The 12,050-nt window shown below is 36.1% G+C and overlaps 1 protein-coding gene and 1 long non-coding RNA gene across 3 annotated transcripts; one reads left to right on the top strand and one right to left on the bottom strand.

Moving 5' to 3' along the window:
- The first annotated feature begins 148 nt into the window (after window positions 1-148).
- Window positions 149-4,928, top strand: LOC141331907 (NSFL1 cofactor p47-like). Its single transcript, XM_073836950.1, has 3 exons — window positions 149-281; window positions 4,212-4,379; window positions 4,466-4,928. Exons 1-3 carry the CDS (start codon window positions 199-201, stop codon window positions 4,626-4,628), a joined length of 414 nt encoding a protein of 137 aa, XP_073693051.1. The 5' UTR covers window positions 149-198; the 3' UTR covers window positions 4,629-4,928.
- A 4,046-nt stretch (window positions 4,929-8,974) lies between these two features.
- LOC141332415 (uncharacterized) lies at window positions 8,975-10,426 on the bottom strand. 2 transcript variants are annotated; one of them, XR_012355306.1, is made up of 3 exons: window positions 10,069-10,426; window positions 9,489-9,564; window positions 8,975-9,387 (listed from the first exon to the last, which is right to left on the bottom strand). It is a non-coding gene; the product is annotated as an uncharacterized lncRNA (long non-coding RNA). The 2 variants fall into 2 exon arrangements; XR_012355307.1 differs by lacking the exon at window positions 9,489-9,564 and having other exon boundaries at window positions 10,045-10,426.
- Between the last annotated feature and the right edge of the window lie 1,624 nt (window positions 10,427-12,050).

Genomic DNA, 12,050 nt, shown 5'->3' with positions numbered 1-12,050 from the left:
CATTTACTGATGCTTGGATGTTTAAGAAGTTTGCAGAACTTGATTTTGATTCATTAACTAAAGTTTTAGTTCGCCCTCAAGACAGTCCTCTTCTAACTGATTGTCAAATTAGACTTTATAGAATGCTTTTTTGGCTCTCTTAGGGAGATTCCTCTGGAATTGAGACAGCGCTTCCGGGGTGGGCAGGTAAACCTAGACATGGAGGACCATCGGGATGAAGACTTTTCCAAATCTAAACCTATTTTCAAGGCCTTCACTGGAGAAGGACAGAAACTTGGCAGGTTGGAAATTGCTTTCTTCCTCTTTCTTATTTTCTTCTCCATACAGAGCTAAAGGCTGCTGAAGTACATAATACACTATTACTAATGCTAAAACATGTCTGGCTAATGCCTCGTTGTTGGACAGGAGGACTTATTGAATGAATGAACTAATCCATGACAGCCTTTTGTAATTTGACATCTTTTTTTCTGAAGTTAAGAGGGTAATTTGTAAAGCTGCCCTCGATTAAAGATTTTTCTGGTTGACTAGTAGTCATTTATTTGAAGGGATTTGTCGACTAACCGCAAGTTTGTTAATAAACAATTTAAATCATTATAATGAGCCTTTAATTGCCTACATAGCCTAATAAGCACTCAAGCTCACACATAAAGCTTGCCACAGCACACCGGCAGAAGTAATATGAATGTTTCAGAGAAAAACGGTAAGTAGGATGTATTAACATTTTATTAATTTATTAATAAACTAGTGCTTTCTTTGTTTTTGGCGACACCAACTCGTCATCTCCACAGAAATGAATGCTCCTGTATGCATGTTTCATAGGTATAACATAATCTGAGAGTGTGTGTGTGTGTGTGTGTGTGTGTGTGTGTGTGTGTGTGTGTGTGTGTGTGTGTGTGTGTGTGTGTGAAACTTTCCTGTTGGCATCTTAATTTTTTTTAAGGCTTTGTATGTTTCAGTTCCAGAGATATCTCAATATGGCTCCAGGAGTAAATTGTACGCATAAACATTTTTAGTGGTCAAAAACCAAATGTGAGTCACTTTGCATATAGATGATAATTTATTTAATTTAAAGAGAAATGTCTAAAAAAACAATGTTAAAGCTATAAATCTTGTTTCTCTTAATCAAAACAATTGCATAGAATATACCTGTTCTTACAAAAATATAAAAAAAGTGTAAATGTTAAACGTAAAAAGAACGTAATAAAAACACTAACTTGTTTACTTTTGTTTAACTTCAGTTGGTGGGTAATTTAGTCGATCATGATCCATCTCACTATTGAAGATAATGTGCAGTATGTACTTTTTAAGCCTTGTTTTCTAGGGACGTGTATCCATTTTACCACAAGGGGGCGATAGTTTATTGCATATAAGCCACAGACCATTGTAGTCACTTGTGTTTGGTTCTGTCTATTTGCTGTTGGGAAATAAAAGGGCTTCAATGATTTGAGAGAAAGCATAGTAGGGCTTCAGGTTTTGAGGAAAATTGTGATTGAAATTTTAGTTTTTTTTTTTTGTTTGTTTTAAAAGCTCCAGGATTACTGTGCATGTTTATAGGGCTACAGAATTTGGGCCAAAATTGTGTGAATTTATATCAAAATAAGTATAATAATAACAACAATAATGTTATTACTTTCATATTAATGTAAAAATATTACTATTGTAATTTGTTGTAAATCCAAAAATGGAGTACAATTAAAATACAATTTTATGTTGAAGTATGGCTGTAAAATTACAATACAAATTTATGCCTGTCTTTAATTTTCAAATGTTAAACCATCAAGTTTTTATTTTGACAGAAAAATGCAGGATTTATAAAGACTTCTCATTACAAGTTTAAAAGATGCATATATTTAATTAAATAGCAGCCTCTGTGATTCGATAATCACATTAATTCGTTTTATTTTCATGCAGCACCTAGTAAATAGCAAATTGTTTAGATTGATCGCTACTTTGCATTTGCAACATTTCATTATACACTACTAGTCAAAAGTTTTTGTAAAAGATTTGTAATGTTTTTTTTCTCCTTTGCTCACCAAGCCTGCATTTATATGATCCAAAGTACAGCAAAACAGTAAAATTTTGAAATATTTTTACTCTTTAACTCTTTTCTTTTTTTAATGTACTTTAAAATGTAATTTATTCATGTGATCAAAGCTCCATTTTCAGCATCATTACTTCAGTCTTCAGTGTCACATGATCCTTCAGAAATAATTCTAATATGCTAATTTGCTTTTTTATTATTAACTTTTTAAAAATTATTATTATCAATATTTAAAACAGTTTAGTGCATTTTTTTATAATGATCCAAAGATCATTATTCTAAAATAAAAAGCTTTCATAACATTATACACAATACCATTCAAAACGCTTGATCATGTGTCTGAAGTAATGATGCAAAAAATTCAGCTTTGTAATAACAGGAATAAATTACATTTTATAATATATTCAATTAGAAAACAAATAATTTGAATAGTAAAAATATTTCAAAATAGACTGTTTTTGCTGTTGTTTGGATCAAATAAATGCAGGCTTGGTGAGCGGAAGACACTTTTAAAAATATTAAAAATCTTACTGTTTTGACTGGTAGTGTATATTGCGATCTTCATGTTGTTTTATCATTTTAAGTTACAGTGAGGTCAATAAGTATTTGATCACTCTGTGATTTTGCAAGTTCTCTTACTTACCACTAAACTTGCAAGTAATCTTACCAAACTTGTACAGTAGTGTAAATAGGTTATGTACTCACAAAACGCTGCATCAGAACATTTGTAAGTCCACCATGAGTGTTTTTAAAACACGTTTTAGCCGATCCCTACTAGTCTCAAAAACTACAAATGGCGACACGTCAACGTCACTTCCCTGGTTTGAAAAAAGCACGTAAAAGTCCTACAAGTTGACATGCACACAGATGTAGTAGGAGGACTTTTGCGTGCTTTTTTCAAACCAGGGAAGTGACGTCGACTTGTAGTTTTTGAGACTAGTAGTTCTCGGGTAAAACGTGTTTTTAAAACACTCATGGTGGACTTACAAATGTTCTGATGCAGCGTTTTGTGAGTACATAACCTATTACACTACTGTACAAGTTTGGTAAGATTACTTGCACGTTTAGTGGTGCAATTTACGAGATACATCACATGTACCATTCACTCCTGTAACAAGCAATTCGAAAAACTCTAATATCTCCATAAATGTTCGACTAAGGTAAAAAAAAAAAAACTTCGGATGGGGTATTTAGATGGGCTTTGGAGTGCATAGCAATGAAGTCAATTCTACTCCGAACCATCCCTTTAAGTAAGCCCATGAAGTTTGCCAGGGACCATCTGGATGATCCAGAAGAGTCATGGGAGAAAGTCCTGTGGTCAGATGAGACCCAAATAGTACTTTTTGGTCTTAACTCCATTCGCCGTGTTTGGAGGAAGAAGAATGATGAGTATCATCCCAATAATACCACACCTACAGTGAAGCATGAGGCTGGAAGCATCATGCTCTGGGGGTGTTTTTCTGCACAGGGTACAGGACGACTGCTAGGTATTAATGAGAGGATGAACGGGGCCATGTATTGTGACATATTGGGCAAAAACCTCCTTCCCTCAGTCAGAGCATTAAAGATGGGTCGTGGCTGGGTCTTCCAACATGACAATGACCCAAAGCACACAGCCAGGAAAACCAAGGAGTGGCTTCCTAAGAAGCATATCAAGGTTCTGGAGTGGCCTAGCCAGTCTCCAGATCTAAATCCAATAGAAAATCTTTAGAGGGAGCTGAAACTCTGTGTTGCTCAGCGACAGTCCCGAAACCTGACGGATCTAGAGAAGATCTGTATGAAGGAGTGGGCCAAAATCCCTCCTGCAGTGTGTGCAAACCTGGTGGAGAACTACAGGAACCGTTTGACCTCTGTAATTGTTAACAAAGGCCTCTGTACCAAATATTAAAATTTTTTGACTCAATTGATCAAATACTTATTTGACACAGTAATTCACAAATAAATTGATAAAAAATCATACAATCATACAATAGGATTTTTATTTTTAGATTCTGTCTCTCACAGTGAAAATGCACCTATGCTGAAAATTGTAGACCACTCCATGATTTCTAAGTAAGAGAACTTGCAAAATCACAGGCCGATCAAATACTTATTGACCTCACTCTATATAATTTGCATGTGACTGAACTTTTCAAATGTACTGTACTTATTTTACACTAACCTCCCTCAGTGCCACTCCAGAGTTGGTGTCGCTCCCAAAAAGCCAGCAGGACCAGGCTGCCAGCGAAGCTGAAGCCAGTGCTTCCATCAGTGTGGACAGCTCTCAACCTGTCACTAGCATTCAGATCAGACTGGCCGACGGAGGCCGGCTGGTGCAGAAGTTCAACCACACCCATAGGTAAAAGCATTATGAAAAAGCCTTAATAAAAACGCTACAGCATGAAAATGTTCCTCACAACTGACCTAACTGTGTCTGCATCACAGGGTGTCTGACGTGCGTCAGTTTGTGGCGAGCGCTCGCCCCGCTTTAGCTGCCACCGAGTTTGTTCTCATGACGACCTTCCCCAACAAGGAGCTGACGGATGAGAGCCTGACGCTGAAGGAAGCCAACCTGCTGAACGCCGTCATTGTGCAGCGGCTAAAGTGAAGGCGTCACCCGGTAACCTGGCTTTAATAAAGCACTTTGGAGTTGGAGATATCGGGACTGAAAGGACTTCTAATTACTTAATTTTGTTTTCTTTAGCGATATGTTATTCCTCTGTGACAGTTTTGGGGTGGTGGGTGTTTCTGATGTTCTGAGATGAAGTTGAAGCAATCGCACTGTGATCCAGTTTAAAGGGATGGAGAGAGGAACCGAAGAGAAGAACTAACAAGTTTTACGGTTTTAGAATAACTGCTGAACGTATTCAGATTGAAATAAAGAGCTTTCTGAAGAGTTTCAACATCCTTTTACCTCGGTGTCTATCTTGCAGCTATACGCTGCTTTGCTTTACCTCCTCCTCAGTTTTATTCCTCGTTCTGTGATTCATCTCTTAACATTTCTCAGAACTGTCATTAAAACTAAAGTAGCCTTACATTCTAGCCCCTTACAGACCAAGTTCAACCTCAACTGTCAATGATCAAAAAAAAATTTTTTTACAAAACAATTTTTCTTTTATGAGTTTCGAGGCTTTATTTTGTTATTTAGGTTGTCACACTATATTGATTTTTTTTTTATTAATATTATTATATTTTGCCTGGTTATAAAATAATGTAATTATAAATTGGTTGATAAGGAGCCAACTTCAATTTTGGACACACTGCTGCTGGTGAACATATCAGTGGCCTTCTTGTATTCTATGCAGAAACTGACTATAATTCTGGAGATATCATGTGATTGTGAGCTGTGGTGAACCTGATATTAAACCCCTTTGTCTGGCATTAAAGAGCACTTTATTTTTTGGAGTGATTGAGAGAGCATGTCACCACAAGGTGCTAATATCCTAGTATTTTTTTCTTTCCCCTCATAAAAGGGGCTTTTGCATGTCAGGAAGCGGTTTGTTTTTGAAAGCTTTGTTTGTAGTAGAATCATCTAGAGAGCGTGATGGAAGCTATTAGTTCAGAAACCGGAGTCATGAGTTTGTCATGCACTCCCAGGGTCTGTGGAGTCCACTGTCTTGCAGTGTATTTGAGAAGAATATTTTCACACAGTAATGAAATTGAAATCAGACATTAATGATTAAATTGAGTTTATTTGTAAAAAAAAATACATCCTAGAAGGAGAGTTCAGCCAAAAATGAGAATTCTGTCATTAACTACTCACCCTCATGTCGTTGCAAACCTGTAAAACTGAACACAAATTAAGATATTTTTGATTAAATCTGAGAGTGTTCTGACCCTGCATGGACAGCAACGCAACTACCACGTTCAAGACCCAGAAAGGTAGTAAGGACATTGTTAAAATAGTCCATGTGACATCAGTGGTTTAACTCTAATTTTATAAAGCACAAAGAAAACAAAATAACTTCATTCAACTTTTTTTCTCTTTAGTCAGTCTCGAAAGTATCACAAAACGTGTGGCTGATGCAGGAGCCGGTGTTTTCGACCCTCGTAAAAACACAGCAGACCCAGTTTTAGTTTAAAAACTCCGGGGTTGCGGACTCCAGACCAAAACTGAGACTTTCAAAAAGCTTGGACGTAGTGTCCGTGACTTTACCCGTCAGTTTCTGAAGATCATTTTTGAAGCCCAAAGTGGGCGGAGCCAGCCATCGCCATTTTGGCAGCGAGTCACCGGCTGCGTTCGAAACCGCATACTCAATGAGTAGGTACTTAATTTCAATAAGTACTTACTTAACGAGCGCTAAAAGAGTACGTACTCTACAGCCAAATCTCGTTGAGTATGGATGTGATCTGCACGTCTTCCGCCATGTTGACGTTATCATGTGACCAACGACGTTATAACAAGTGCAACAACTTAACATATAGCAACAGGTTTAATTCATCTTTCTATAAATATTTTGATATTGATGAAATTTGTTCATTTTGTGGTCATGTTGAAGAAACAGCTGTTCTTTTATTGTGATTGTAGTATAACAGATTTTTAACAGAGGTTTTTGTATTTTTTAATTCTTAAAGAAATAATTTTTGTCAGGAAAACCCAAATTCTTTTTTTTTTGAATAAGTTATTTCTTTTGTTTTGTATTCAAAATTGTTTATCCACACGCAAAGCTAGCTTAAATTCTTGTTAAATTTCTCTTTTCATCCCTGAGGCTTATCAATAACAAAAACAAATCCAATTTTTGATAAACGATGATGTGAATATTTTGATTATTCAGAGATATTTAATCATATTTCCCCGTGTATATAATTGCATACTAATAGTTATGTTTTTAGTTTTTCTCATTATGATTGTTCATTGTTAAAGATAAATACCATCTTACCCTGAGCCTGTAATTGTAAGTTAGGTAGTATTAGCAAGCCCGGATTAACCATACGGGCAACTGGGCAATTGCCCAGGGGCCCACGACATCTAAAGGGCCCAGGACAGCAAGAGCAAGAGCAAAATAACTTGCCTTATGTTATTTATCTTATTTACACGAAGGCATGTCATTTCTGTCTCTACATAGTCGCGCGTTTACAATGTCTCCTCCGCGAAAACACGGACGGGATCGCGCACTCCATTCATAAAAACCGAATTTACTATAGCGCGGATTGCCACGGAATTCGTCGATTTTTGGATTAATAAATCAAAAGTTTGTCTGTCACTTAATTCAAATCGCGATATGGACTAGTGTCTGTGAAAACTGAAATGCAAAAAGACCGTTTCAATATTAATCCTGCATGTTCCGTTTGCCTCTGTGTGTTTGAATGGCGGAGACGCGTTTTTGTAATATATGCATACTGAAGTACACGTGACGCTCCTGCTAATTTTTTGCATTTGCATCTCAAATGAACAGATAAACTCGATCTCCAAAACTGCTGTGAGTGTCACTTTTACCGTTTCATTTAAGAAAACTAGCATCATATCATACTGTACACACCTGTCAAAATAAAAGTACGGTTTAACATGTAACAACAATATTAGTCTTGTATTCCTTTTGTGCAGTATAATGTAGGTGTTTATATATTCCTATTTAAATAATTTACACAAAACAATATATATGATAAAAAATAAATATTACAACACGATTAGCCACTTAATTGTAGAAAAAAAATACTACAATTATTATTTAAACGTTTAAACTGAATATAATTTAAACTGAATATAATTTTTCTTCCATGTATTGATTTTAACAGTAAACCTCTGTTTGCCAAAAATTAAAAGGGTTTATTTTTCATTTGATTAAAAATAAATAAATGTTTAGGCTTTCATTTGATTATCAGAAAAATTAAAACACATAAGAATTTCAAAAAAAAAAAAAAAAAAAAAAAGATTGTTCAAAATGTTAAAATAGAGAGTTTTGGACTTATTTTTCACTGAAATAAATGTTTTCGTTTTTACACAAAGTAGGCTTAAGTACCGGGAAAAAAGTAACGTTGGCTACTGGCAAATGGTTTGAAAGTGGTTGCTTATTATATCAAGGAAAAAGGCTGTTGTGAATCCTTGTGTTAAAGCATGTTCTTCGACATCAAATTGACCAAAGATTTGACCAAAGAGTTTTTAGTATTCATGTGAAATGTAAAATGCAGTCTAACCTCTTTTTGTATGGAACTGTCCATTGTGTATTATTACCAAATACATTTTCATTGAGGACACTATTAATTTTTTGTGAAAATGGAGGATACTTCCCTCCCTCTCAATGTAGTGGGTCAATTTTACCAGATTATACTGTACAGATGCTGATGTGTTTTGTTTTCATAGCATCATATGTGAGTGAATATCTTTGATAGGGGACATAGTAGTGCATTTGTAGTTCTATGAGCATTTAAATATTTGTAAATCAAAATATGATGACAGTTAGGATTTGAAGTATTGAGTATATTTACTGTATATTACAATAATATATTCTATATATGACCATATTATGGTGATCCTGGGGTCGTGATGATGGGGCCCTTGAATATTGTTGCCCAGGGTACAACAAAGTGTTAATCTGGCCCTGAGTATTAGTAATAAAATGAAAATAAGCACAACAGGTGCTCAAACACCTCATAGCATCAGTAACACAACAACCCTACCTAGTACATCTTCCTCCATGTTTGCAATATCTGCACAAAGGAGACGTGGATCAGCTGCTTGAAGATCTTGTGTTTGGAGGTGTTTTTTGAGGATTTTACACTCAAAAAATTTAAGTATTACTACTTAGAAATTAAGATTACCTAGGAATGCACTGATCAATAATAATGATAAATGCTGACCTATAATTAATTATATTTTTTAGTAAAAGAAACATGTTTTTTTTTTAAATCAAGTAATTAATTAATGCATATGTTAATGAAACTTATATTTTATTTACTGATAACAACATGGATATATGAGTAAAATAATAAAGTAACCATGAACATAAATAAAGACACATGGAACAAAGCTTTATTCAGACATATTGGTATTTTAGTCTTTCTCTAGATGCTCTCGCTGGCTCTTTGGTCTCTGAGAATGAAGAGGCCACAGCAACATCTGGTCCAGATGAGACAAAGAGCAGGTGGAGTGATGGAGGGTCTCATCGATGGCACTTGACCATTTCCAGGATGCTGCTGTGGATTTCTCTTTTCTCACTGCACACACCAGTCTGCCGCAGACATTTCAGATCATACAAAGATGCACAAATACAATACAAAAGTTGTCATTTTAACAGCACAATTTCATTAGATCTCTGTATTAGAAGTAACAAAATTACCTAACTTTATATTAAGTTACAGATTTTACTTTTTTCCCCACAAATGCTGCTGTCACCTTTCCTTTCAGGTCCTGCTCCACCACAAAATATCTGCAACAAAGGCACAGAAATCTAGAATCAGAAAAGTGCTTAAAGTTTTTTTTATTATTAATAAACTGCACTTAAGGTTTAAATAGATGTCTGTAGTGTACTTGCTCAAAGCCTTTGATGGCAGCACTGCTTCATCAATCACTCTTCACCAGACAAGCATACTTGTCTCATCTGTCCCTGTAACATCCACACAAGATTCAGCTCCCTCTGATTCGTGTGCTCAATACTACATTTATGAGGTAGCTGTTGTGTTCATTGGCTTTTTATCCAATACAAATGCTCCTGAATTTATCAACAGTACTATTAGACAACTGAAATAGATAACTCATGTTTACTTGTTTACTAACTATATGTTTATTTACATTACATTAATCTAAAGCAGTATTGACAACAGAGAATTCTACATAAACTCACACAACGTCCATCACTCGTTTAGATGTCTGTTTGGTGTTGTCATTTAATTCTTTCAGAACATGTTCCTGTCAGTTGTTAAACATTTAGTAATCATCTTTAAGATGTCTATGGTCGCTATACGTAATAAAACGTGTTTTACAGCGAAATCACAAATATACTTTAACGTTACACGTATTGACACCTTATGCAAATCAGCAGTTTACGATACAGTAGCTCAACAAATACGATTTTCAGGCAGAGAACAGTGTTTTGGTTTGTAATACTCACATTTGTAAACACTCTCGTTGCGGTTCCCAATCACGTTCGATGATGACGTTTTGGCCTCCTGTGGCCTCCTGGGATTGAAAAGTGTGCATCAGATGAACACTTCAGAATCTGGGCTGAAGCAGTAGGACATCCGGGGATTTCTCGCCTACTCTTTTATGAATACTGAGGTTTCGAACGTACTTCTTTCTTCACGTCCTCATTTTCCCTACTATATAGTAGGTAAGTAGGCATATTCGAACGCACTTTAAGTATACGTTCGTCCGAATCTCGCGAGAATTAGTGCACTCGCCTACTAATTCTCGCCTACTCTTTTATGAATACTGAACATTCAAACATACTTTTTTGCTCGCCTACTGCTTTTTGCCTACTATATAGTATGGAAGTATGCGGTTTCGAACGCAGCCAACGTGTGTCACATCTGGATAATAAAAAATGGGCAAAGAGGTGTGGGTGTGGGTGGAGCTTGTTGCTGAAACCACGCCCCCTACTTTGACAGTGGTGACGAAGACCGGCGGAAATGCAAAGCTTCAATTTTCTAGGCTGATAAGATTAGGAACTACACTCCCATTTCAGCGTAATAGTCAAGGAAGTATGCTGCTGTAATAAGGCCGAAGGAGGAGCAGTAATACCACGCAGTACATGTGCAAATGCTAAACTAGCTGGGAACTCATTTCTTATAATACTCAAAATAAGTCTTATAATACAAGTGTTATATATGTTGCTGACTTGTGTACTTACATTATCCTAAATGTTTCAAAGAATGGTTAAATCCGGAGAAATAAGCTTTTTTTTTCTAGTGTAATGGACCGTGTCACTGCGTCGCCTGCTAATGACGTCCCTCGATTTTCCGGTTTTATTTTGTAGAAAACGTGGAAACCCCAAAGACACTTTAATATGTTATGCATTTTATTAGACAGGTGACGAATGCACAGAGTAGCATTATATCAAAACTTTCAACACACTCAAATGTATCTACAATGATAAAACAGTGATGCTTTTTTCCACATACGCATGACTGGAAGAAGCGGAAGCGGTCGACTCTGGCATAATAAAAGCTCCGCTGCTTTCAAGCCATGTGTAGCATTCGTCCTTCATTAGCAATCGCTCCAGCGTTCTCGTTTCACTTTCATGACTTTCAGCCCCAGCCTGCTTCAAACTACAGTGACCTTAATAAGTCTTTAATACATTAGCTCATCCATAGACGTGATTTCTGCCCGAGTTCGGTCGAATTGCATTGTGAGGATGAAGACAACAACTCCAATGATTCCTCACTCAATCACAGCCATCAAACGTATTTGTTTGTTTTGAATATGCGCCCTCTAGCGGCGAAAACTTACATATTGAGCCTTTAAGGCTCATTTAAACAAATTAGTTCTAAAAAAAATTCACCTCCTCAGAGTTGTCATGAAAGGCAAAATTAGCTATATCAAAACCACTTTTTGTACCAGGCTGTAAACATATTTATTTCTGCTGTGAAGTTCTATGGAACATATTGGGGTCTATGGGACAGACTCTCTTTTGAAGCTCTCCTGTGCCCAGGCAATTAATTGTAGTTTTAAGTCACTTCCGTGTTGGTTTCAAGAAAGAGTTGCCGCTTGGACTGCCCACATTCGCTCTTCATTATGCTCATTATGAATGCTCATGTGACATGTGTTTTCGGTTGTGTAGTGTGCATGGAGATCATTTCTGAAACGCAGTGGAAATGCCAGTGTAGGCGAGGATCATTTTCATTTTAAATCAGCTTTTTGAATGAAAATGCACTAGTGTAAACAAGGCCTAAAGCCTAATTTAGACTGTCAACCCAAATTAAATTGAAATCCAATCATATTTAGACAGTCTAAATGGCAACAAACTACATGAAATCCGATATGTGCAAATCCATTTCGAGCTACTACATTCATATGTGGTTTGGAATCTTATTCAAATCGTATTCCTGAAAATCAGTTTTAGGCTCTGTTTACACTAGTGCGTTTTCGTTTTAA

This window comes from Garra rufa, chromosome 3 (genome assembly GCF_049309525.1).
Source record: "Garra rufa chromosome 3, GarRuf1.0, whole genome shotgun sequence".
Lineage (NCBI taxonomy): Eukaryota > Metazoa > Chordata > Actinopteri > Cypriniformes > Cyprinidae > Garra > Garra rufa.
The sequence above is the reverse complement of the archived record's forward strand: the minus strand, read 5'-3'. Positions and strand labels throughout refer to the sequence as shown.